The 27,178-nt window shown below is 39.4% G+C and overlaps 1 protein-coding gene across 6 annotated transcripts in view; it reads left to right on the top strand.

Moving 5' to 3' along the window:
* Positions 1–842: 842 nt before the first annotated feature.
* The window catches only part of SCAF8 (SR-related CTD associated factor 8), a 141,698-nt gene continuing 115,362 nt past the window's right edge, over positions 843–27,178 (top strand). For 3 of the 6 annotated variants that reach the window (XM_067542444.1, XM_067542443.1, XM_067542446.1), the window contains exons 1-2: positions 849–1,116; positions 25,973–26,056. In XM_067542444.1, coding sequence (XP_067398545.1) covers positions 1,087–1,116; positions 25,973–26,056 — 114 coding nt within the window. In that variant the 5' untranslated portion in view covers positions 849–1,086. Of the gene's footprint in view, positions 1,117–25,972; positions 26,057–27,178 lie in introns of all 6 variants that reach the window. The other 3 variants (XM_067542442.1, XM_067542447.1, XM_067542449.1) reach the window with 2 other exon arrangements.

The following is a 27,178-nucleotide window of genomic DNA, read 5'->3' on the forward strand; positions in this document are numbered from 1 at the left end:
AAAGCCAAAAAGTGGTGGTGAAAATAGTGTGGTATTGCACTGGACTTTTTCTGCTCTGGCCCAGCAACTGGGGCATGTCATCCATAATTATTTCTAGACGGAAAAGCGAAGTCTGCCCGATGCAGCCATTTACAGTCCCCGAGCAGGCTGCAGGAGGCAGCTCTTGCCCTGTTGTTCTTGGTCAAAATCCTCCCTTCTCTCAAGGTTAGTGTGCTTGTCCACCCCGATCCTGGTCCCCGCCCCCGGTACTCCCCCACAGGAACATGCAAGTGGCATGGTGCAGGGATGGGAGACACCAGGGGATGGTGAGCCACAGGAAATGTTAATGGGGACGAGGAGAGAGGGGGGGGGAACTAAGCCTCTCCAAATAGTCAGGTGGACATCCCTTTAGCCAGAGCATCTCTCTCGTTTCCCCACCACACGCGCGGGGTTACAGAGCGATCTGGATAGGCAGCAGCAGCAGCAGCACAGCCCGCGATGCGACGATGCACGCTTTCTGCCCACTGGCTGCAGTACTCAGCCTCCTCCTGCGGGAGGCGCAGACCCCCCAAGAGAGCACGGCGCTCTTGCCACAGCCGGCCCCCAGCGACGTTCTGGCCGCCGCCTCTATGGTTCCTTGCTCCCCGCCGGCCTGGCTGGTGCGCGCGCGGCCGCCAGGGGCCGCTCTGGCCGCCGCCTCCTCTGCTCTCCGTCTCCTCTCGGCTCCTCCGAGCTGCGCTGCCAGGGGAGCCCGTGCCGTGTGTGTGTCCGCCATATTGGTGTCCGCGCGCTGCCCGCCTGCCTGCCTGCACGCAGCTGCTGCGCCGTGTCCCTCCGTCTCCGCCGGGCCCGGCCAGGCCGAGCGCGGGGAGCCGGCGCCGCGGGGGGGGGGGAGGGTGTGGGGAGCGGGGCGAGGAGGCCGAGCAGAGCAGGGAGGAGACGGACGCGAGCGGGGCCCGGGTCCCGCGGCCCCCTGCGCCACCCGCCATGGCGAGGAGGCCCGGCGGACCCTGAGAGAGACCAGCCCCCTCCCCGGCCCAGCCCAGCCCAGCCCAGCCGCCATCAGCAGAGACGAGCCGCCCGGCTCCCCCCCGCCTCGGCCTCAACATGGAGGCCGTGAAAGCCTTTAACAGCGAGGTGAGCAGCCGCCCCGCGGCCGGGACGGGCGAGGCGCAGCGCGGCGCGGCGGTAGGAAAGAGGCGCCCCGGGCCTGGCGCCCCTCGCTGCTGCCTGCGCGCCTGGCGCCCGGCCCTGGGGGAGCGGCGGGGAGGGGGGGAGGGGAAGGAATCGTCCCTCTCTGGGCGGCGGGGGGGCGGGGGCGACTCCCCCCCCCCCCCCCGAGGCGGCTGGAGGGACAGGATGGCGGGGCTCCCTCTGACGGCAGGGGCGTGCCACTACCGGGGAGAAGGCGCGGCGCAGCGCAGAAACCGAGCCGGCCTTCCCTAGGGGGCTGGGGGAGGGGCTGTGTGCGGGGTGGGGATTGGGGTAGAGGGGAAGGGAGATTTCTCCTTTCCGGGGGCGCGGGCTGTATTGATGGTGTCTGTCTAACTTCATGCGGTGGTGCGGTGGTAAGCGGGTGGTTGTACTGAGAGGGAGGCCAGGCCATTCAGGTCTCTCTCCACCATTGAAGCGCTGATCTTCTTTACCGCCCTTTCTCCCCGTTGTTACATACACATCCGCACACCTCAACACCCCTTGAGACACTTCCATTGATTTAATTTTTAATCGGGGAATCAGCTCAAGGTTTAGGGGATTTTCTTGGTAGCTGAGAGTGGTATTCCTATTGCAGTTAAACCAAAACCAAATTTCCCCATCTTTGTTTCATAGCACTTACATTGGATATCAAGACATCATCTACATTGGAAATGGTAGAAAAGGTCTTTAAATCTGCACCTACCAGTCAAGATGTTGAAGCAATATCTCTGTTTTCCTTAGATACCAGTAGCTAATGGTGCTGTTAGAGTGTGAATTAGTCAGGCTCACCTTATTTTGCTCTTGGCCATTGCAGGAGTAGATAGTCCAGTTAAAAAGTTAGATTTGTAAAAAGGAAGGAAATTTGATTTTCGTGTGGTGAGGCCAATGGGGGATCTGATTATTTGTTCATATTTCTAATATGTGAAAACCAGAAAAGATGGCTACACTGCAATAATTTCTCATACCTGTATACATACATGTAAGAAAAATTTGTGTGTACATAATGGTCTTTTAAATTGTTCAGAGTAGTATGCTTTGCAATGAAAGCTACATATTAGAGCGGGGTAGTCAATTATTTTTTGTCAAGGTCCAGTTTTCTTGGTCCGGGTATAATCAAAGATGAGACTCCAGAGAAAACAATAACGATGAAAAATAAGAATGATAATAAGTAAATAAAAAGATTTTTTGGTCCATTCAAAGTGTCTGGCGGTCCAGATTTTGCCCGCGGCCTACCTATTGTCTAACCCTATATTAGAGACTGCAGGCTGTTGTCTTCTCCTGGGTAAGGCATGGGTTTATTTAGTGAAGTAATTTGATACTTTTTAAAAACAAGTAACAATCAGCTTTGGTTTATGGTAGAGTGGAGTACCCAGCAGGTTACTGCTGCCAACCAAAAGTAGAATATAGATTTTTTTCAAAGTAGTTACAGATTATGAGGGGAAAATATTTAGAAGCTTTCAGACAAAAATACTCAGAAGATCTGATGTAATTATCCATTAATGTACTTTTATGAACCTTAAGTGGAAGAAATGGTAGTTTGACAATTTGGGGTTGGGAAAAATTTAAATCAGACAATTGAAATTGATTCTCAACTCAATTTTGAGTTAGTCTATATGTGTTTTCTGGGATGGGAAAGAGAGCATTTTGCCATAAGAACAGTGTCACATAAGAACACATTGATTTGAAATATCTGCTCAAACACCCTTGGGACAAATGAGCAAAAGTTTTCAATTTCATATTGAAAAACACAGAAGCTCTTACTCAGTTAGCCAGCCCAGTGAATACTCAAAGATGGAGACTTTGCTTCACAAAGCCTCTGTTAAAGTTAATTCTGTCTAAAGATTTAAATTGAGAACTCTTCTAGAAATGAATGTATGTGAATCACGGGGTTCTAAATTTAAAACCTTTGATATAAAGGAATTTTGGGTGTGCAAGAAAAGGATCAAGTTACAACATTTTAAATCAGTCCCGTCCCCCCCGTCCCCCAAACCCCCTGTATTGTGAGTAGACATTGGTATTGGGGGTTGCTCAGTGATTTTTTTCCTGTTACATTTTAGACTATGCTTTTATATTTGAGTGTTGGGCAGCACTGGTAAGGATATTTAAAAATGTATTAACCAAAGGCCTGAACCTGGAAATGAACTATGGATGGGTGCAGAGCTCTTTGCAGAATTGGGGCCTTGAATATAATCAATGCCAGTCAAATCTATGGCAATATGTATGACTTCATTCTCCCCAGTCCAACCCCCCCCCCCAAAAAAAAAAAAAAAAAAAAAAAAAAAAAAACCAAAACCCTGCTGAATTTGGCACTAACTTAACTTTCTGTGCCTAAAGATCGTACACTTTATAATTGGTTTTGAAGACACTTTTGGGGGGACTAATAAGGAACATGTAAAATACTGAACTGTCAATCTGTAAGCAGTGCTGCATTGCTTTCAACAGTTAACCCTTTAATATTTGTGGTAATATACTACTTAAATCTACTATACTTCATTTTTAAAAAGTACATTTTATTTATATTTTAAGATCACATTTGTTTTCCAGTAATTGAGGTGGATGTTTCTATTTTGGACATATTGACTTAAAGTAGAGGCAAATTGGCAGCAGATGCAGTGGGCTAAATTTGTAGAAGGATCTCAGAAATACTTTCACTTCTGAAGTTTGGATTCAGTTAATTATTTTACATAAGTTTATGTAATTTACTGGCTAAATCCAGATGACAGCTCAGAAATAACGTTTAAACAATTGTAAAATATTAGGTCCACTGATCTGACACTTCCTACTTACGTGTGGTTTTTCTTTTTCTCACAGGGGAGGGAGTTGTATTTGGGTCCCAAATCAACACTAAAATTAAAAGTGACTATGCAGGCTTGTATTTAATGTCAGATGAATGGAAGGTCAATATGTATAGTGACAGATGCAATATAAGACCTTGTCCTAGTATGTCATTCAGCACTGAAGTGGCTAACAATGACCTTTGATTTGATTAAAGGAAAGTTTTTCTTTGGATTTCTTTTGTTCTGTCTCTTGTTTGTTTTTAAGGATGAAGGCCTTTTGCTGCAAACATTTCCAAGTGGGAGTAACACCTACTATAGTGAGTAGTTGGTCTGTAATTAGAGGGGCTACTTGTGATAGTAAGTGCACCATTTAGTAGTAAGTGTTTGCAGTACTGAGGCTCTGAAATACCAAATCTTTATTAGAATACATTTGTAGATTTAAATGAAGAGTACACTTTATGTATCACAGTTATTTAAAACAACTTTGTAAAATCCTAGAAGTTTACCATCTTACATACAAAACAGGCTCATTTACCCTTGATATGATGAAATAGCTGATGAGATTTTTACTTTTCAATCAAGATATGTCAGTGGAAAAATGACAATTCGTAAGACTGATTTAAAATCAGTTTGCCTTTCTCTTGCTGAATTTCATATTTTCAGAATATCTACCTCTACCTCATATGACATCACTAACACTTAAAAGAGTGCTCTCCTCGGGGTGTCAGATTGTGACATTGATGATTCTTCTGGGATAAGTCTCAGAGCGAGAACTCAGATCTTGGAAGTAAAAACAGCTCTTAATTTTTATTTTATTTTTTTTTTAATTCTCATTTTGTAATTTAAAGTCTAGGGAAATATTTTTTTAGTCATGATTTGAGGCGCATATACAAGGTTCCTGCACCAAAAGGGTTAATAATCAGAAATTGATATATAAACTTATTTAAAAATATTATTTCGGTTCAACTTTAAAGGGACTCTATCAACTGAAATCCTAGTCAGTCTTCAACCATTAGTGGAAAGTAGTTTCAGATACTATACTTATCCCTGAGTTCCACTGCAATTTTTGTGCTTTTACAGTACCATACTCCTACTTCTAAAATGTCTTTCTTCTTTATTGTTGTGTGAAAGATCTACAGAAACGAGTGGGGGAGCAGACAGGGGACTGACTAAGCAAGTATGTGGTTACTTTTTCACAAGTTGATAGTTCCATTGAGTCAGTAGGACTAACTTGAATAAAGTTCTGCATGTGTATATATGTTTGCAGGATTGGGGTCTACTTTACTATACATAGAAAAAATGAAAATGGGTGTTCATAAGTGTGAATATAAATAAACTGGAACAGTTTATTTTTTTCTCTGTTTTTTCAGTAACACCATAAGTATTACTTGTAAAAATAATTTCAGACACAAGTATGATTTTTTTTTTTTTTTTTTTTTAAGTTGATGGTATCCCTTTAAACTTCAGTTAACTTTAAGGTCTATCTCTGCAAAGCCCTAAAAAGGGTACTGCCCCACTCTTTGTTCTACAGCCAAACCTAGAATCTCAGTGTATTTAACGTTTGTAAACATCTCTAACACAGGGCACATACTCAGAGACATGGTTGTGACTTTCTCTTTCTACTCCCTCTTCTAAAATGTCACTGCCCATGGGTGCTGTGTTTGTTGGCTTGTTTTTCTTTATATTAAAAATAGCCCCCAAACCTTGACTGTTCAGTGTTAGAAAGTCATTAAAAGTTGCTTATCCTTTGCCAGCATATTTAAAAAGAAAAAGTAAGTAATTTGAGTTTACGAGCCTTCAGCCTGCTCTTTTAAGATGGCTGTAGTGTTGAAATTCTGTAAAAGAGTAGCAGTAGCAAACCCCAAAACCATGTTCCATGTTTTTGACAAATAATTCTGAAAAAGTCTGGGCTTTTATGATCATTGGCCTTACACTTGTTGCATCAGCAATTTGTGAAATGATTGTTGGTTAACTTCTAATGATAAAATGTGGTTGATATTGTTACCATGGTCTATATATTGCGTCACTTGGTCTACTATTATTGTACTGCTTGTTGTAGGAGCTGTTGTGAAAAAGGACACTGTCATCTTATACTTAGAATTGTTTTAAGTATTTTTACTGTAAGTAACACCTAAGATTACTAAAACTGAAAGAAATTAGATATTTTTTCAGAACTGTTTTGTTCATTTGTCAATGCTTTGTGTAGACAGTATAATTGTTCCCCTCTGTTGTTTTGTATTGATTTTTCATACAGCAAAATGGGAGAAAAAATGTACAATGTGAAACCATAAATATTGTGAAGAAGACTCAATGGTAGGAGTAAGACCTGAAGATAGTTCTGATTCATTTATCTTAAACTATTTCAAACTAATGGTGCATTTAAAGCAACGTATAATGAGATTAAGGAATCCAAACATATTATAGTTTGGTTGCCTCGTGGCATGGACTCTGTTTTGTCTTTTTGGTTATCTTTACCCAAGAAAAAATTTTGAATAACAATTGGGCCTACAGTCCCAAGTTTAGAAATGTGTTTGACCCACACTTGCTTTGGGCAATTTAGATGCTATGCATAGTTCTTAGTCTCTTCATATGTACCTCTTGGTCTCTGACAGAGAGAGCTTTTGGAAAAGAGGATCGTGATTATGATCATGTGAAAGAGATCAGTTTTGAGGGTCAACTACTTATTAACAATAAAAATGATAGTCCTTATGTAATTCATCATTTTAAGAAGAATTCTTGACCCCTTTGATTTGGCCAAGTATGGAGTAAGATACTTTAGTAAGATACTAGCGGGTGTTGAAGGAAATACAATCGTCACACCATAATGATTATTTTTCAAATTCATCAACAAAATGCACACAGTGAATTAATCATTAACCATTTGCTAGTTAATCAGTTGCCTGTATACAGCATTTTTGGTTCAGTAGCTGTTGATAAATCTCTGTTTATTTCTTTAAACATGTATTTTCTTAGCTTTTTTGATTTTTAAGAATGGGGTGCCTTCTCATTGCATTAGTTTCAGTGGTTAGGAACCCCTGCTTTTGACCTAGGTTTTCTCACATGATGCAATATTTCTTGCATCATCACCACTACTACTCCCTGATGATCATGCGTTTTCTGCAGTGCTGTTATTTTTAAAAAAAGAAAAAAATCAGACCTCCCTCTCAGAATTTTAGAAAAATAAAAATCTCATCCAAGCTTGACCTACGTAAGTAATCAAATATCAGATTATTTTTGGATGGTCTTTTAACTATATAGTAGAACAATAGAAAACTGAATGAATGCATGTAAAACTATGGAAACGTACATCATGAATTGAACTTTTCTGTAAATTTAATGGTGAAGTCTAGAAAGCACTGGAGCAGCTTGTTTACTAATGGAAGTCAAGTGATTGTAAAGAAAAACAAATGTTAGTTTGAAAAATGCACAAAGTAGGGAATGATACAACTTATGGGGGATGGGAGGGAGCAGTGGGAAACCACATAGCTTTTTGAGAATAGATTGGCATTTTCATATGGGGCAGGGAACAAATTTGCTTCCCACCAAGACAATATCCCTAGGCCCTGCTGGAGAGTTTCATCTTTTGACTTGATGTGCCTGATGCATCTGGAGCGTTCTTCCTTGGCTGCTGAGAAAGCAGGGAGTTCCACATTTCTTCCCTCAGTCTGCCTACTTACCGTGAAAGGGTGAATTCACCACTCTTCCACATCTTCCACCCCTTTCAGAGAGGAACTCCACTTTCTTCTCTGAACTGTGGTGTGTTGTGAGCTTTTTATTATCTTTTCTCCCCTCGCCTCTCTCTTTTTGCTTTCATCTGATGCTGCTGCTCATAGTTTTTTTAATAGCAAAATGAGATTAAAGCTTTGATCCTTTTAGCTACTGCCCCAGAATATTTTCAGTAGGAAGAATGAAATCAATTAAATTCTTGTATATTTCACTGTTGAAAGATTGTTATGTCTGTTGTTGTCCAGAATTTCATCAATCCTAATTCTCTGGTGGTGGTTGTGAAAATTTTGTTCACTTTTCATGGTTTTGGGCTACCGTGAGCTATCTTTCACAGCTTTAAATGCTTATCTTAAAATTAGTCATGAAAGGAGGTGGGGTGAGTGCTCTCTTCTTCTCAGCATGGATAATGGCAACGCCACATTTTTGGGATAGACATTGAACACAGTTAATTCCTGGTCAGTAGCACTAGGGGATTTGTTATTTAAGCTATAACATATTTTATTTTGGAAAGAGTTGTTTTGAGAAATCCTGCCTCATTATCTTCGATAGATTTCAGTATTTTCCATTGAATAAAATAATTTCACTGAGTTCAAGATTTTTGGTTTGTTTTAGTTGCGTTATGCCTTAGCTACATTGTGAAAATAAAACTAAAGAAGAGTTTAAATCACTTCCACCCTACAGTTCCCCTCCCTATTTACTTAGCACTTCTGTACCTGCATGTTGTCTTTATTTTTTTGTGTTGAACATTGTTCTGCACACTGAAGAAGTTTTCATTAAAGAGCAATTGGTTTGAATGGTCTTAACTTTAATGGTATGCATTTACATGGTTGTCATAACAGACCATTTAATAAGGTAGTACAGATGTTAAATGAAATTTCAATCTTTTAAAACTATTAGCTTACCTTGGAATTAAAAAAGAAGTAAAAGAGACATGCATATTTCTTGTTGACTTTCCAGAGGTCAAGAGTAAGGAATCTGTAACAAACAGGTCAGTAGAAATCCATAGACAGCTCTGATCAGATGGAAAAGATTTTGAGAATACTAAAGCTTCTGTATATCATCACATCATGGAAGGCAAATGAGTCGCTTTTAGTCTTTGTTTCACCCAATACTTAGTTTCCTAGTAGTTTTCATAGCTTAGTTGCCAGCTGTGTAGTTGCCACTTAGATGTTACGAATTTGAGAAACAAGGAACAACAAAAATATTGAACCATTTTATTGCATTTGTTAAGAGAAGGGAAATAAATTTCTGGGATGGAGGTTGGCACAACTCACTAAAAGAGCGTTAAACTAGGAACTCAGAGGAGATGGTTGGGAGATGCTCATGTAATCTCCATGCCTGATTTTTACACTGAGAGGGAGGAAAATCAAGTAAGAAAGGTTACAGCAATGGAAAAAGGAACAGCAATGGGTAGGGGAATGGACATTAAGAGGAAGGATAGTGCTGATACCTGTCTGATAGGCGATACTGGCAGTGATATAGTGACTGTACCTAGTCGGGTGAGGAATGTGGGCGAAGCCTAGCAGCAACAAATAAAAAGTTTGTACACCAATTCAAGAAGCCTGGGTTAACAAAATGGAGGAACTAGAACTACTGGTGCAGGAAGTGAAACCAGGTATTATAGGGATAACAGAAACATGCTGGAATAGTAGTCGTGACTACAGTACAGTTATTGCAGGGTATGTGCTGTTCAGGAAAGACAAATATGAAGGCAAAGATGGTGGAATAGTATTATATATTAATGATGAGGGAGACTGTAAAGAAATTAGAAGTGATGGAATGGACAAGACAGTCTATTTGAGCCATAATCACTTTGGGGAAGAAAACTACTAGAAATTCCCCAATATAGTGCTTGGGGTGTGCTACATACCACCAATTTGGATCTGGATAGAGACCTCTTTAATGATTGTAATGAAATAAATACTACTCAGAATTGTGTGATTATGGGTGACTTTAACTTCCCAGATATAGATTGGACTAAAAGTGCTACTAATAATAATAGAGCCCAGATTTTGTTGATGTGATAGCTGACAGATTTCTTCACCAAATAGTTGCTGAACTAACAACAGGTGATGCCATGTTAGATATGGTATTGATGAGTAGAGAGGACCTTATAAAAGAATTAGTTGTAGAAGACAACTTTGGTTTAAGTGATCATGAGCTAATTCAATTTTAACTAAATGGAACGATAAACAAAAATAGCTCTGCAACAAGGGTCTTTGATTTCTAAAGACCTAACTTTAAAATATTAAGGGATTGGTTAGGAAAATGGAATGGACTGAAGCACTTAAGCATCTGAATGTGGAGGAGGCTTAGAATTACTTTAAGTCAAAGTTGCAGAAGCTATCTGAAGCCTGCATCCTAAGCAAGGGGAGAAAAATTTGTAGGGAAGGTTGCAGATAAAGCTGGATGAGCAAGCATCTCAAACAGGTGATTAAGAGAAAGCAGAAAGCCTACAAGGAATGAAAGATAGGAGGGATCAGCAAGAGAAGCTACTGCTTGGAGGTCAAAAAGTATAGGGATAAAGTGAGAAGTGCCAAAAGTCAACAGAGTTGGATCTTGCAAAGGGAATTAAAAACAATAGCAAAAGGTTCTATAGCCATATAAATAAGAAGAAAACAAGGAAAGAAGTGGGAGCACTAAGCATTGAAGATAGGGTGGAGATTAAAGGCCCAACACCTAAACAAATACTTTGCCACAATTTTTAATGAGGCTAATGAAGATCTTGAGGATAATGGTAGGGTGGCTAATGGCATCAGTGATATGGAGGTAGAAATGACCACATCTGAGGTGGAAGCGAAACTCAAACAGTTTAATGGGACTAAATCAGGGGGCCTGGGTAATTTCCATCTAAGAATATTAAAGGAACTGGGCACATGAAATTGCAAGTCCAATAGCAAAGATTTTTAATGAATCTGTAAACACTAGGGTTATACCCTATGACGTGAATGGCTGATATAGTTCCTATTTTTAAGAAAGGGGGGGAAAAAGTGATCCAGGAAACTACAGGCCCATTAGTTTGTCCTCAGTTATATGCAAGGTCTTGGAACAAATTTCGAAAGAGAAAGTAAGCCAGGACATTCAGGTGAACAGTAATTGGGATAAAATGCAACATGGCATTAGAAAAGGTAGATCATGCCAGACCAACCCGATCATCTTCTTTGAAAAGATAACAGATTTTTTAGACAAAGGGAATGTAGTGAATCTAATTTACCTAGATTTCAGAAAGGCATTTGATATAGTTCCACATGGAAAATTGTTAGTTAACCTCGAGAAGATGGGGATTAACATGAGAATTGAAAGGTGGATAAGGAACTGGTTAAAGGGGGAAAGAACAGCGGGTCATATTGAAAGGTGAACTGTCAGGCTGAATGGAAGTTACTAGTGGAGTTCCTCAGGTATTGGGATTGGGATCAGTCTTATATTTTTATTACTGATCTTGGCACAAAAAGTGGGAGTGAGCTAATAAAATTTGCAGATCACAAAATTGGGAGATATTGCCACTACCGGGGAGGAATGGGATATCATACAAGAAAATCTGGAGGACCTTGTAACTGGAGTAATAGAAATGGGATGAAATTTAATAGTGCAAAGTGCAAGGTCATGCATTTAGGGACTAACGGCAAGAATTTTTGCTATAAAATGGGGACTTAACAGTTGGAAGCAACAGAGGAGGAGAAAGACCTGGGTGTGTTGGTTGATCACAGGATGACTTTGAGCCATCAGTGTAATGCAGCCATGAAAAAACTAATATAGTCCTAGGATGCATCAGGCGAGGTATTTCTGGTAGAGACAGGGAAGTGTTAATACCATTATAGAAGGCACTGATGAGACCTCATCTGAAATATTATGTGCAGTTCTTGTCTCTTACGTTTGAGAAAGATGAATTCAAACTGGGACAGGTGCAGAGGAGGGCTACTCGGATGATCTGAGGAATGGAAAACCTACCCTTATTAGAGGAGATTCGAAGAGCTTGTCTTGTTTAGCTTAACCTAAAGAAGGCTATGGGGAGATATGATTGCTCTCGATAAATACATCAGAGGGATAAATACCAGGGAGGGAGCGGAGTTATTTAAGTTAAGCGCCAATGTGGACACAAGAACAAATAGATGTAAACGGTCCATCAACAAGTTTAGGCTTGAAATTAGGCAAAGGTAGCTGCCTGGTGGGTCTTGCCCACGTGCTCGGGGTCTAACTGATTGCCATATATGGGACCGGGAAGGAATTTTCCCCCAAGTCAGATTGGCAGAGACTTTGGAGGTTTTTTGCCTTCCTCTGCAGGATGGGGCACGAGTCACTTGCACGTTTAAATTAATATAAAATGGTGAATTATCTGTAATTTAAGTCTTTAAACCAGTATTTGAGGACTTCAGTAACTTGGTCTGAGGTTAGGGGTCTATTACAGGAGTGGGTGGGTGAAGTTCTGTGGTCTACAATGTGCAGGAGGTCAGACTAGATGGTCACGATGGTCCCTATTGACCTTAAAGTCTACAAGTCTATAAGAGATGGTTGAATTTCTTCAGTTAATATTGGTGAGATGGCACTTAAGTACACCAAGACAATTTCTCATTTAGAGCAGCTAAAATTGTCCATTTGCTCGCTCACTCTCTCCTGCCCACACTCTTAAAAATATTCAGTTATCTCACCTTTATATAATACTTGGATTTTAGCTAGAGGACTAAACCTGTGGGCCAAAGATGGATATGGAAGGTGAATGCCCTCCAGGTGCAGTGCATGTATTAGAAGCCAGCTATTTGCCTGCTACTGGGGAAAGTGTGTGTGATAAGATTCCTATCTAGATGCTATCCTTTTAGTCTGTTTTGCTCTTTCTTTGGTTATCAGCTTCCAGATAATACATTTGAGGGATTCCCTTATCTTTCCAACCCGCATCTTACCCTCCAAAGTTCCTCTCACCATTGGAAGGAAGAACAAGTTCTCATTTCTGTGGTGTTCTTTGTCCTTCCCACTTAAGAGGCTCCTGAGTGCTGCAAAGGTGTGTGTGTGTTGAGATGTCCCTGCTGCCTCCCATCTGCAGGTTTTTTCCCCTCATGTACCCTAGCTAACTCAAATGCCTGCCTCTGTTGCTGCTCAGAGTTTTCCAGTGTTGCAGCAGTGTGAAATTGACCTGATTCTTGTCAGATTTACTTCCACCCAAAGAGGAGTTCCAAATAGGAGATATTACAGGTGAGACTGTACTGTTTTCATTCTGTGACAGTTTGACAATTAGGAGCAGCATCACATGCACTGAACCTGTCACTCTGCGGACTGAGGAAGATGGAACTTTATTGGTTTATGCATTGTTTTGTGTTTAAAAGATTCTTTGTAATTGTAAGAGCAAGAAACATTTTTGAAAACGAAAACTTAAATTGTATAGAAGATAGATTCCCGCTTGCCCTGGGTGAATGAGCGGCTATTTCAAGCTTTAATATAAGTTATTAGCAATAGTTGATTAAAACAGTGTTAGACAAAATAAATTTTCAGAGAAGCTACGTATCATGTTATGATGTGTGTCACTTAATAATAAATATTGAAACAAAGCCTGTAAAACACAGCACTTTTATACAATGGTGTGTGTGAAAAAACTATTTAGGGTTGTGAAGATAGAAAATGTGGATGTTGATAACATCTTGAGGAGATGGTGAGTCAGGGAAGGTAGAGATCTTGTGACCATAGCAGGTGGGGAATGGATGGGGATGAAGATATTTAAAATGGTCGTTTTCATATAGCATGAGCCATTTTATGTATTTGGCTTTCATACTCTTTATTCATTATTAAATATTTATGGACATAAATATCAACAAAATACTGGCTATATTTACATTTTTTTTATGAATTGGATATTTATAGCATTACTAATTTTAATGAAACTTGAGATAGTTACCATATCAAGATCTTAAGAAATCTGAACTTCACACTTTTTTTTTCCTGTTAAGTATTGTAATTGTGCTGCCGTTCACCCTAACAGAAACCAGAAAGTGTAAAATTCAGATTTCTGAGCCCTCAGGGAGCTGATGTTGTTAAAAATGTATTATTAATTAGTTTTTAAAATAGCATTAATATACTATATCATTTCCTCTCTTGTAAACAAATAACCATTTTTAACTAGAAGTTAAAATTGTGCAAAATCTCTGTTTGCCTTTTTTGGCTTTTTAAAAAAAAAAATCTGTTTTGCCATTCCTTAAATAGTATTTTTGTGATTATAAATCAGAAGGAAGCTGTCTTGGTGTTTGCTATTGACAAGTAATTCAAAATCATATATTTAACTGGTGTAGGCATTGTCTGTACAGGATATTTCAGTCGTTCGTGGCCATATAGTGGTGTAGTTGTACCAGTGCAAAGTCCTACTGTAGACTGACAAATCCACTGTAAATATTGTTTAAAATTAGCCTTCTAAATTGTTGTTTTGAATCAGGATTCTCCATTTGTAATGAAGGAGGTTGTTGCATCTAGTAGGGATAAACTTTTTTAAATCAGCAGACCTGGGTAATTTGCCCCCAAGAGTTCTGAGTTGGGTGAGGAGATGTCTGGCCTGCTAATGTTAATTTTTAATAAATCTTGGAATACAAAGAATATTCCAAATGATTAGAAGAGTGTATAATGTGCCAGCATTCAAAAAGGGCAGGTGGGATGGCACAGGTAATTATAAGGCAATTAGCTAGATATCAGTACATGCAAAATAATTGAAAAAGCTGATACAGGATTCAATCAATAAAGAATGAAAAGATGAGAGTACAATTAATGCTAGTTAGCATGATTTTTGGAAAGTAGATTTTGCCAAATAAACCTGATTTCATTTTTTGATGAGATTATTAGTTAGATGTAATATACTTAGACTATTGTGAAGAGTTTGGCTTAGTACCATGTAACTTTCTGATTGATATTATATGGTGTTAATTTTGAAAGGACATGTTCAGTGGATTCAGAGCTGGCTATTGATTGATAACTGATGCTGATGCTATTCAGCAGTTTTATCATTGATCAATCTTTTTATTTTAATCAATTAAAAATCACTGATAATAAATTTTGTGGATGAATCAAAGATAGAAAGAGTGATACAAAATCATGAGGCTAAGGGAGTTGTACAGAGTGACATTGAACACTTGGTAAGCTGGTCTCATTCAAACAATGTTTTTTAACACACAAAAATACAAGGACATACATTTAAGAACAAAGACTGTAGTAGACTGTTCCTACAGAATGGGGGACTGTATCCTGGAAAACGGTAACTCTGAAAAGGATTTAGGAGTCATAGTGAGAAAGCAACTCATTTTGAGCTCCTGGTGCAGTGCTGTGGCAAAAAAGTCTAATGCAGCAGTTCTAAACCTTTTTTTCTACTCGGGGGAAAAAAAGGAGGGGAGGGTCTTTCGGCGGCGGTGGGGTTTCGCGGCGGCAGCGGGCCGGGACTTTCGGCGGCGGTGGGGTTGTGCGGTGGGCTCCATGGTGGGAACAATGCCCTCCGCTGAAACCCTTCCGCCGTTTCCCCTTTTCAGCGGCAGAGTTTTGTGAGGGTGGGTGGGAGGGCCCTTCCGCCGGCGGCGGAGTCGGCGGCGCGGTACGGCTCACGTACCACCCAGCCTTCTTTGGCATACCACCGGTGGTACGCGTACCACCGGTTGAGGACCGCTGGTCTAATGCAATCTTTGGATGTATAAAGAGGGGAGTAGTGAGTAGGGAAATTATTTTACCTCTGTATATGGCATTGGTAAGACCTATAGTAGATTACAGTGTAGGTCTGATATCCATGCTGTAAAATGGATGTTGAAAAATTGGAGAGGCTGCATAAACGAGTCACCAAAACTATTTGAGGGCTGGGAAAAATTCCTTATAGTGAGAGACTTAAAAAGCTCATAGTTTATCAAAAAGGAGATTGAGAGGCGACGTGATTACAGAGTGTACCTTCATGGGGAGAAAATTCTAGTTAGTAATGTGGTCTGAAATTTAACCGAGGAAGTCAAAGTGGCTGTAAATTGAAGCCAAGCAAATTCAAATTAGAAATAAGGCACGCATTTTTAACAATGAGATTGATTAACCATTGGACCAAACTAGCAAGGAAATAGTGCATTCTCGTGTGCTTTTCTGTAAGATATGCTTTAGGGCTAGTCTACACTTAAAATTTACGATACAGCTGTGCTGCTGTAAAAGCGCTTGTGTAGAAGCATATGGGAGAGAGCTCTCCTGCCCGACATAATAAAACCACCTAAACAAGCAGAGGGAGGTGTTGTCCGCACTAGCACTTGTGCTGGCAAATCTTATGTCATTCAGGGGTGTGCTAATTTGAACATGGAATCACTGGATCACACATTAAAATAAAAGTCCACATTCTGGGAACCAGAGGGCATGCTACTTTTAAAAAAATATATACCATTTGAAATGCATGGGCAAAAAGACCTTGCAGAGAAGCTGCCAGACCTTCTTGATCTCTTTCCGTGCTGCCTGAAAAGTTGTAGGTTTGAGAATGGCTTACAAGCTCTGTATCTTATCTGTCCTACTCTCTATGCCACACACACTCAGTTAAAATGTGGATCCTGATCTTACTGGAAAAAAAAAAGTATGAAATAAGTTAAAAGGAGGCGGGGGAGAGGGAGGGAGAAATGCAGGGAATATATACACTGAGGCATGTTTTCAGTTTTTCAATGCATGTCCTTCCAGACACAATTAAACAACTAAAAAGGAAAATGTCTACTTAATATTCAATGCATACAGTGTTTGATATGTTCATAAATTAATATAAAACCCATAATTTGTCATGTTTACCAAAGTTTATCTTTTTCATTGAGGGTTACATATCTGCTGTGTTTGAAGGAAACTGCTGGAAAGTAGAGAGTGTTGGGATGTAGCTCCTGTGTGTTGTTCCTATGCTCTGTTGTTTTTTGTTTGGTTGGTTTTTGTTTCTTCAATATTAGGCATTTACTAGCAAGTGTGTAGTACACTTGAAACTTTCCTCCTTTTGTCCCTCTCTGGTTGCTGGAAGAAAGTACCCCTTTCCCTTCACCCTAAACCCAGTTTAGAAGAAACATGAGGGGAGGGGGCATCTGCTACATTACTCTCTCTCAGCCTCCAAACGTAGATTCTTGCGGATCTGTACTTGAACATTTGTATGGTTCATAGAACAATGAGGTCCTGGTTCATAACTAGATTCTTTGGGGCCATTCTCTACTCCAGTATCCTGTCTGATATTGCTCAACACCAAATGCTTCCAAGGAATGTGTAAGAACCCTGAAGTAGGCAGATGTTGGATAATCTACCCCACACATGAGGTTTCACCCTTAAACTCTGAATTATATCCCTTCCACTTTAATAGCCCTTCCAAAATTTTTGTTCCTTTTAACTATAACTTTTGGTACTCTTGTAATCCATATAAAAGACTATTAGGGTTGGAAGGGACCTCAGGAGGTCATATAGTCCAACCCCCTGCTCAAAGCAGAACCAAATCCAACTATAAATGTCTAGCCCTTTTTGAATGTTGCTAAATTCTTTGTTTCTATGATTTCCTGTGGCAGAGAGTTTTTTAATCTAATTACACATTGTGTGAATTCCTTTTATTAGTTTGAATTTGCCATTTGTTCCTGCCTTTATAAAATGGATGTGTTACAGAAGAGTTTGAAATTTCACAAAATTAATTCCATGTTCTTGTTTTGACCATGTAATATCACCTTTGGGTGACAGTTCATTGTAAGCATAATCACAATAATTCTCTTCTCTTTTGATAATGATAATTCATATTAAAATTTTATCTAGCACATTAGTCAGAGACAAATAGTGCAGACAAACTGGTTTTATAACCAGAATTTGAGATGCACCAAAAAAATCCCCAGACTTGAATTTATCATTTTTGCCTTTGTTTTCTGCTTGTTTCTAGCCTGTGTTAATTTTAATGGAAATTCTTTGCATGAAGAAGGAGAAATCAGACCTTTTGCCTGCAGCATCAGTTCAATCTGTCTCCAAATGTTGCTCATGAAGTTCACCTTATCCCTTTGGTGACCAAACCCATCTTTCCTTTAAATTTGGAAACCAGCCCAAATAAATCAGTTAGCTTAGATATTCTTTTAATCTTCCATATATGTAATGAGTCTTCTAAATTAATTAAGCTTAACATAATATTTGCTTTTAAAAAAGATGAAATATTGAGATGTTACCCAGTTCCATTTTTTAACCTTTATATTTGTTGACTAGTAGAGCAGAAGGCAATAGTTGCCTTTTGCAATTGAAAGAAAATGTGCATTTTGAAATTTTAATGGTCTAGTTTCTCTCCCAGCCCTTTTCTAGAAAACAGTGCCAAAATCCAGATTCTACACCAAAATCTGTGTAGTTGGATACAGTGACTGTTATTTCTCATCTTCAAGGATACCATTCAAACTCTGTCCATTGTCAAGTCCTTTGATTTTTTTTGCTTCCACCTTGGATGTGTAATTTCGATTTCTATATGCTCATTTCCACTAATCAATTGTGCCTTTGCCCCCAAGTTCTAAATAATCATCTTTATTGAAGGATGACATAAAGTATTCATTTATTTTGAGGGGACTATACCTAGATTATCCTTAATCTCCACCCTATCCGTGCTGTGTAACTGCCCTACTTCTTGTCTTCTTCTATTTTTTTTATATGACTAGAAAACCTTTTACAGTTTGTTTTAGTTTCCTTTGCAAGGTCTAACTCACCTTGACTTCTGGCAATTCTCACTTTACCCTATGCTTTTGAATATCTAAGATGTGGCTTTCTGTGCTTACCAGTCATTTCTTCCATTCCTTGTAGGCTCTCTGAGATGGTTATTCATCCAGTTGGGTCTGGATCCCTTTTTTACAATTTTTCCACCCTGTTTAGGATGCAAATTCCAGATAATTTTTGCACTCTTGACTTAAAGAAATTCCAAGCCACCTCCACATTTAAGTCCCTGAACTCTTCAGTCCAGCTGACTTCACTAAGTAGTTCCCTTAGTTTTTCTTTCTGCCTCCTTGCATTTGAAAATTTTAGTTACTGACCTGGATTGAGTATCCTTCTATTTAATTTAAACTGAATCAACTCATGATCACTCGATCCAAAGGGATATGAGTGTGGGGATGTGTCTTTCTGTGTGTGTGACCAGCTCCTCTATAATGCCCTTGCAGCTTAACAAAACCAAGTCTACAATAGCATCGCTTCTTGTTGATTGAGTGACTATTTTGGTGAAGAAATGTCATCTATTACATCAGGAATAACTGGGCCTTACCATTATTAGTAGCATTTGTTCTCTAATCTATATCTTGGAAGTTAGTCTTTGATAAATACTACTGGAAATTATGTCATCTCTGCAGTTATATAAAAGAGATATTTCTATCTATATCCAAATCTGACTCTCACTGTTTATAGCAAAACCCTAATATCACTGCAGTAGAACCTCTTTTACAATACTTCCCCCAAGTATTTTGACCCAAACCAATTCTGGTTTATCCATGCTATCATTCCTTATATCTATGGCATCATTGGCAGGGTTCCCATTATTCTACTCTTCCTTCATGCTCCATGTTGAGTCCTACACAATGAACATGCTCAATGCTTGCCTGTGCTGCTGCTCATAACTTTCTTGAGAAACACTAAAGTAAAATGGATCCTATTCTTGTCAGTTTTACTGTTGCCTACAGGGTTCCAAAGCCATGAAAGCGATGAAGATTTTCATCATGACATCTAGAAAACCTTAAGTCAAAGTGGATAGGTGAACATTTTTACAAATTGCCTCTATTTCTATTCTCTATTTTGACATGGAGAAGCTATGATTTTCATAACATGTAAATATCATTATATTGAAAAATGATACAATTTCTAAAGTGGAAGATTCTCTTAACTTATTTGCCTGTTAATTAAATAAAATACAGCACAAATGATAAATAAACAATTTGTCTCTTGTAAATAAAGTTGAAGGTTGACTAGAGTTATGGGAGTATTCAAGAGAGATAAGTTGTAAAATGTATTGTTTCAAAGAAAAAGACTGATTTTCAGTGATGATTAGAATAGAAAACATCCACAAGACTTGGAAGAAAAACCATCTAATAAAAACAGTAGACTTATGCATTTTTTCTGTTAAGATCATTATATTTCTCCTAATACTGTAGTTCAGCAGACTATAATTAGTTGGCAGTCAAATATTTGACATCAGTGTATCTTAGCCTTTCAGCCAAGAATAACTAAACTTTGGCCAATGAAGTACCATACTGGAGACTTGCCAAGAGCCTTAGGACTGAACCTGCATCCAAGCAGGGCAGTTGGAGCAATGTAACAGAGAACTGTGCTGTCTGAGTTGAACAGTTAGAGCAGTGGCTCTTAACGTTTTCAGACTACTGTGTCCCTTTCAGGAGTCTGATTTGTCTTGCGTACCCCCAAGTTTCACCTCACTTAAAAACTACATGCTTACAAAATCAGACATAAAAATACAAAAGTGTCACAGCGCAGTATTATGGAAAAATTGTTTAATTTCTCATTTTTACCATATAATTATAAAAAAATCAATTGGAATATAAATATTGTACTTGCATTACAGTGTATAGTATATAGAGTAGTATACACAAGTCATTGTTTGTATGATATTTTAGTTTGTATTGACTTCACTAGTGCTTTTTATGTAGGCTGTTTTAAAACTAGACAAATATCTAGATGAGTTGATGTACTTCCTGGAAGACCTCTGTGTACCACCAGGAGTACCCCTAGTTGAGAACCACTGAGTTAGAGCAGCATTCGCAGTTGTTTGTTGGTGACATAATATGTCAGCTTGGCACAAATATAGCTAAGAGTATATATGCTGCCAGCAACCATTTAGGAAGGCTGCTGTTTATGTTAGGACACCTCTGTAGTAAAGGCTGCTGGCTGCATTATCTTCTGTTGGTTTGAATAACACTGGGCTGCTGACTCTTGTGTATTATTCCTGGTTGAATGGAATATAAAACTTGGTTTTCAGTTCACTTATAAGGAATATAAAAGAACATTAAAAATGTTATCTTAAATTAAACTTTGTAAAATTGCAAATAAGTGTTTGTCATGGGGTTGTCTGCATCTTCTGTGCTGAACTACACATAGATGAAAATAATTTTCTTGTTCCAGAAGACTTGCAATCTGTTAGGCAGTACATGGGGGACATAATACACCAGTTGTCCAAAGTATAGTCCATTTTCAAAACAAAGTGTGTTGTAATGTGCAGATTTAAACTTTTTATAAAAGTATTTAAGGAAAAATAGTTCAAAATACTTTTCTCCTTATCTGGAAAAAATTGAGTTCAGAATTTGTGGTTTTTGTGGAACTGCTGGTGTTAAGAACTAACACATCATAACAAATGCAGCTGCAGGTCCATTTGTTGACAGTGCACAAGAGAGATTCAATCTTGAATTTGCTGTTGACATGAGAGAGACTCCTTTCAGGTCACCTTTTCATTCCTCTGATGTTACGTAATCTAAACCAGAAAATTTATACTGTATTGAACTTCGGGTGTAGTGTATGGAAGAGAGACTGACTTTAGTGGATTAAGTTTATTGACATTTTGGGGCCAGGTCAAAGGACTTATATGTTTGCTTTTTAGAAAGCAGGGTGTTTGGGTTTTTTATGTGCTGTTTGTTTTTTGCATGTAGGATGACTCCTAAGCAATTTTTAGGACCTCAGTCATAGCAGTGTGGTATCCTGCCATTAATATATAGTAACAGATCCTTAAGGAATGGAGACCTAGTTTTTGTTGGCAGAACTTTGATTTCATTCTGTTTTAATAAGTTTCATAATAACGGGTTAATAAATGCTTGGCGAAACTAAATGAATATGTGAGAAATTACATAAATTTGCAATGTAGCAGTATTAAACTTGGTGTTGAAATGATAAGTTTGAATTTTCTCACTTTATTTCCTGCAAAATCTCAACCATAAATATTTGTATATTTTGCATTTAATTTTCTGTTATACACTTGTCATAAGACCCAAAAAACAGTGGAGTGACCACCAGTCTGCTGTGCAAGGAGTAGGGGGACAGGCCATGGAGAGGCAATATAAGTGACTTTCTGTAGAAGATCACTGATCCATGCTCTTTCCAAAAGCACAAAAAAGGATTGGGGTGAGTGATGTGGGTGTCGTCCATGTGTCTGATGATATGTCTATACTGATGGCAGCAAAGTCACCGCCATCAGATCAATCTTTCTGGATCGATTGAGCGGTCAGTGCAGACCCACTCAATCGATCAGGAAGCCAATGCAGTAAATCCATCCCCTCAGGTGGGACAGTGTAGTGAAGATGGCACGCAGAAGGGAAGCACAGCAGTCGACGGGAGTTATGCAAGCTACTCTGTGTAGCTTGTGTAACTCCTGTTGACTGCCACCAAATTTCCAGGTAAGTGTAGGCCAGAGCTGAGAGGTATGAATCAACTTACCAAAGCTTCATGGATGAAACACACAGTGGGTCACAGATAGTGGTTGCTTTGTACTGGGTTTGGAGAGAATTACTTTCCTTCCACTACTTACACTACATCTTTGTGGAAATCCTTTTCTCGTGGATTTTGTTTGATGCATGAAAATTTGTCTCTAATTGTGTTAGTTTGAGTATGTAATCATTGAAGTAAAGACACTTGAATATGTCATTCAGTGTAGAAATACACAGTTGTCTACAAACCATTTGTAACCACTACCATGAGTTCCTCTCCAGTCCAATCCTTGAATACCTACAACTAGGTTTCATTTCTTCATTTCACTGAAACCGCTATCAACAAAGTCTCAAATAATTGTTGTGTCCAAAGTCTGGGGCCTCTACTTCGTCTCCGTTCTTGATCTTGTCTGCGTTTTACAGTGTTGATCATTCCCATACTTAGCACTCTTAGTGTGGAGCAAATCCCATTCTGTTTGAAACCTTCTGATAACTGAAAAAACAGGAAAAGAATATTTTCATGTTAAATATAATGTGAAAGGGCATGTTATAGTTGGGATAGGTAGCAATGCCGGTTTTAAAATTTGCCTAATGCTCCATTGTAAGAGCTTGTTTTCAATTGCCTATTACTTCACCAATTCTAATGGAAATTTTCCATGATGAATATCTTGCTAAGGCTGAATATTTTTAGGGAAATTATAGTTAAAATGGGTTAGCTATTTCCAAGAACAGAGTTATGGATAAATAAGTTTTTTTGTTCATATTTTTTTTAAAATTCTTACAGCTTTTTTGTTGAGAAGTTCTAGCTGCTAGCACCTCTATGCTTTTGGAACAAGGACTTGAAATTTTGTCTCTAGAGTCAGCATAGTAATGTTGCCTTTTCTGTGAAAATTTGCCCAGATCTTAAGCCTCTGAAGCGTTGCAGATCACATGTGCTTAGTAAAAGTTTGTTAGAGCTGGGCAGTTAAAATTTTCTGAAGAGTCTATCTTTACTGAGCATACTCCATCCCTGGACAGCTCCTACATGCTGATTGGACTGCATGTGTACCATCCCCACACAACAACTAAGCATGCTTCAGCCAAGGTCTGAGAATAACTTTCCCTGCAGTTGCTTTTCCCAGCTGCCAAGGGCCACTGTGGCATCAGGCACTGGAACTAAGAGCAAGGACACTCTCTTGTGCTCTGTGATCTCACTGCTGGTGCCTGGACAGCATGGAGGGAGGAAGAAACATCCTGGAATGCAGAGGGATTGAGTGAGGAATGAGTGAAGTAGGGGGGAATATTCAAGGTGGGAGGGGACAGGAGCCTAGGAAGAGAGGGACCAGGGTCAGGACCAGAGTGAGGATGAGTCACTTAGTGGGGTGGTTGGGAGGAGCCAAGGGGAACGCACCAGTTGGGGTGGGAGGGGTAGGAGTTGAGTGGAGGGGTAAGAATGGAAGGGGACAGGGAGAGACATGGTGGGGAGATGGACTGAAGGGTCTAACCGCTCAATAACACTCTCCCCTTTAGAACCTTGATTTGAAACCAAAGTCCCTATATTTCTGCTGTCCAGTAAATTAGCTGTGAAACTTACCTGCAAAGTATCTCTATTCCCTTCTAGTGGTAGGGTCACACACAGACTCCTACTGCTACCAGTTTCTTCAGTTGCTCAAGTGGTAGAGGACTGTGCTGTGGATCTGAAGATTCCTGTCTTTCTGATGACCCATGTGGGGGAATCAGTATGATTCCACATGATGGAATTTTTGTTTTTGAATTTTAAAGTTATTAAAGAAACTAAGGAAGTTACAGCCAAAAGAAATAGGAAATGATCATGCAATTGAAGACCATAATGCATATATACAAGGGAGCCAAATTAAGTTTGCACAGGTGACTTTAATTCAGCCATTTCCTAGCTTCTGAGTGCTAGACTTTGCAACCTTAACATTCTTTAAATAGTTCTGTCTATATAGTATAATAAATATTGAGGCAGACTACCTGTAACTAACTGTGTAAATTAAAAGACGAGCCGACATATTGTAGGTTGATTCTAGGTCACAGTTCAAGCCAGTTGTAGGGCATTCTGGTTTGGCATTCTGTTTCTGGCTTTGCCCTGGATCTGCTGCTATAAGAATAAAAACAGCACAGTATCTGACTGTCTTACATCTGGTAGCACAGAGTATGGGAGAAAGGAGAAAAGAAAATGAATGTTGAGACAGTAGCCTAAGGTTTTCAAAGTAAGTAAATGGCTTTGGAGTATGGATGTCAAACTTGTTCAGTGGAGACGGGTGAATTCATATTTTTAATTCTGGTCCATCAGTCATGGCTATAAAATTAAGATTGTATACTCCCTCAATCCACAGCAAGCCTCTGATGAGCTCTGTCACATTGGATTACCACTGACGATGTGAAGTTTGTGGAAATACAGAGGATGAAATACAGTCTATTTCTAGTTATTAAAGTTACTATTGAATTTAGTATCACTCAGAGAAGTATGATCTAGTATATCTGCAATTACCCGATTAAGTTGCATAAACTGGGTGCTCAAAGGAGGCATACAATTGCATGCCTAAATTATTTGCAATTTAACTATGATATTTTTTTTCAGGGGCTGTCATAGCACTCACTGCTGGGTAGCACCTCCTTCTGGCTGCTCTGGAGATTAGGCCTTTCAGCCCGATGTCCTCTTCTTGTGGTTCCTCTTTTGCTCCTCAGAAGCTGCTGTGCCTTTTCTTTATGGCTTAGTCCTCCAGCCAAGTCCATTACAGTGTGCTGTCAACATCTTCCTCACCATCGCAGGCAGTCCTTAAATTGGCTGTCAAGGCTGGGCCACTCCCTCAGTAGGTAGACTGCATGGCCCTAGACAACCTCCAAATTCACTGCCCAGATTGTGCCACTCATTAAGTGGTTGGTAAGTGAACCAGGGCCTGCTATCTACTCAGGGTTCCAGTCCAGGGCCCTGTATCCAGCAGCGAAGGTCTGGGCAACCACAAACCTTCCTGCTACTCCCCTGTACTACTTGCTACCTTGCCTATCCCAGGCTTTCATTCTCCACTTTTCTAGCCAAACCTCTTTCCCCTGGGTCTGCTAGATAGGCCCCTCCTTTTGGTTCCAAATCCCTTTCTCTCCGTTGTCCAAAGGAAAGTGACTTTCTGCTACCAGCTCCCTGGCTTTATAGATGCTGTGCCTTTTCCTGCACAGGTGAACTTCCCTTGATTAGGGCTTTAGCCTAAATGTTCACCGGTTTGCAGCCTAATAAGTTAATTGACCTGTCTGGCCTATGTTAACCCCTCCAGGGGTCCGTGTGGGAAGCACACAGGCACAAATTTTCAAAGTTAAGTTCCCATTGAGATAGGTGAGTTCACACCTTTCAGAGCTGTTGTTTCAAGTAGAAACATCACTGCACAGTCTGAAGGTTATCATTAGGATGAGAAACTTTTTTCTTTTTAAATGAAAGATTTGAGTTCTACAGAATTTATGAGGCCAGATAACTGTAATAAGGAAGGAGACAAGAATTTACCACCTTTACTGCAAAGGGGCCATCATGTCTGTTGTGACCAATATTTTTGCCTAGAAAAAAACCCTGAATGGTGATTGCCATCATGTTTGAATATATATACTTTGTCCTGTGCAACCATGTCTGCAGGAGACTGCATCGTCCATCTGTGTTTTACTCCAATAGACGTAGAATGTATCTATGCAATAGTCTGAATGTACAGTTTTATTAAATTTTTTACACCCTACTGGTCATCCCTGGGCTTTTAACTCAGATAGTGGCTTTTCTGGTGAGTTAAGCAGTTGAAAATCAGATTGGCATGAAAAGTATTGCACATATTTGAGATTTATGGATGAAACACTGTAAAAAAAAATTGTGACGCCTATTGTATTTGCATAATGTATTACTACTATAGAAAGAGTTCTTCCCTCTGTTCTTACAAGGCTCTTTTTTCCCCACCCCAGTTGTACTCGCTAAATGAATACAAACCACCTATTTCAAAGGCTAAAATGACACAGATCACCAAGGCAGCAATCAAGGCAATAAAGGTAAGAGATTGGCTACTGATTTTTATTTCCTTTCAGCTACTTCTATTTTTACATGTTCTTTAAATAACCTGATAATGTGCAGAATTTGCTAATAACTTTTTTTGTTCTGCAAGTCTTTCCCAGTTATGGGCAAGTATAATAAGTAATGGGATTTTACAGTTTAACTAAGGGCCTAGTTTTGGCTTACATTTTTTTGTTACTGGTGTGTGAAAAAGAAAGACCTTAGCTTGACTCTTAGAGACTAACAGGACTGTACAGGTCTAGCAGCTGGTTTTCCCCCCCTACTTTTAACTGTAAATTTGCTCTGGAATGAGTGAAGTACAATAAAGATCAAAATCCACAGTTTATATTTTCAGGATAGAAATGCACTTTAAGATTGTGTAATAGGCACGATTATACTCTCTTTTTCATGGTCATGGAATTCTGAAACACTTTGTACTGTGGCACAGCATTCAGTGTTTGCACAGGTTTATTTTTCACATTGATTGAATATAAATTATAGGACTGTTAGTGTTTGTATATGAATAAAATTTGACATCCCTAAACGAAAACAGATAGACAACAGCATTGAAAAATGGAGGAAAAAATGCAGGTTATTCAGTTGAAGGAATGGAAAATTAGAGGAAAAAATGAGAGAGAGAGAGTATAAAAGCAAGGGAGACATTATTTAAGCCTTCACACCTGAATTTTTAATCTGAATATTCAGAGATGTTTTGGTGTCAGGGAAATTAGCGGCACCTGGACTGGTGAGATAGACAGTCAGAGGTAGATAGTAGCATGATATCTGGGGAAGAGAATGAACAGGTGAAGATTGAGAAAGAAGCAAGAGCACTATGTAAAGTACAGTTTGCAATGTACTGGAAATACTGCAACATTTTGATCAAACAGTAGTTTGTGTGATGCACCACTTAATAGCTTCTGAATTAAATGGTTAATAATAATACTTGAGGGACAAAATGTGGGTGAGGTAATATTTTATATTGGATCAACTTCTAGTTTTCGAGCTTACACAGAGCTCTTCTTCAGGTCTGGGAAATATGACACTCTTAGTATTTTCTCACGCTTGAAGAAGAGCTCTGTGTAAGCTCCAACACTAGTCTCCAACATAAGATGGTCCAGTAT

The sequence above is a fragment of the Emydura macquarii genome, unplaced genomic scaffold, assembly GCF_026122565.2.
Source record: "Emydura macquarii macquarii isolate MOO-44397 ecotype Brisbane River unplaced genomic scaffold, CSIRO-AGI_Emac_v2 contig_705, whole genome shotgun sequence".
NCBI classification, from domain to species: Eukaryota; Metazoa; Chordata; order Testudines; family Chelidae; genus Emydura; species Emydura macquarii.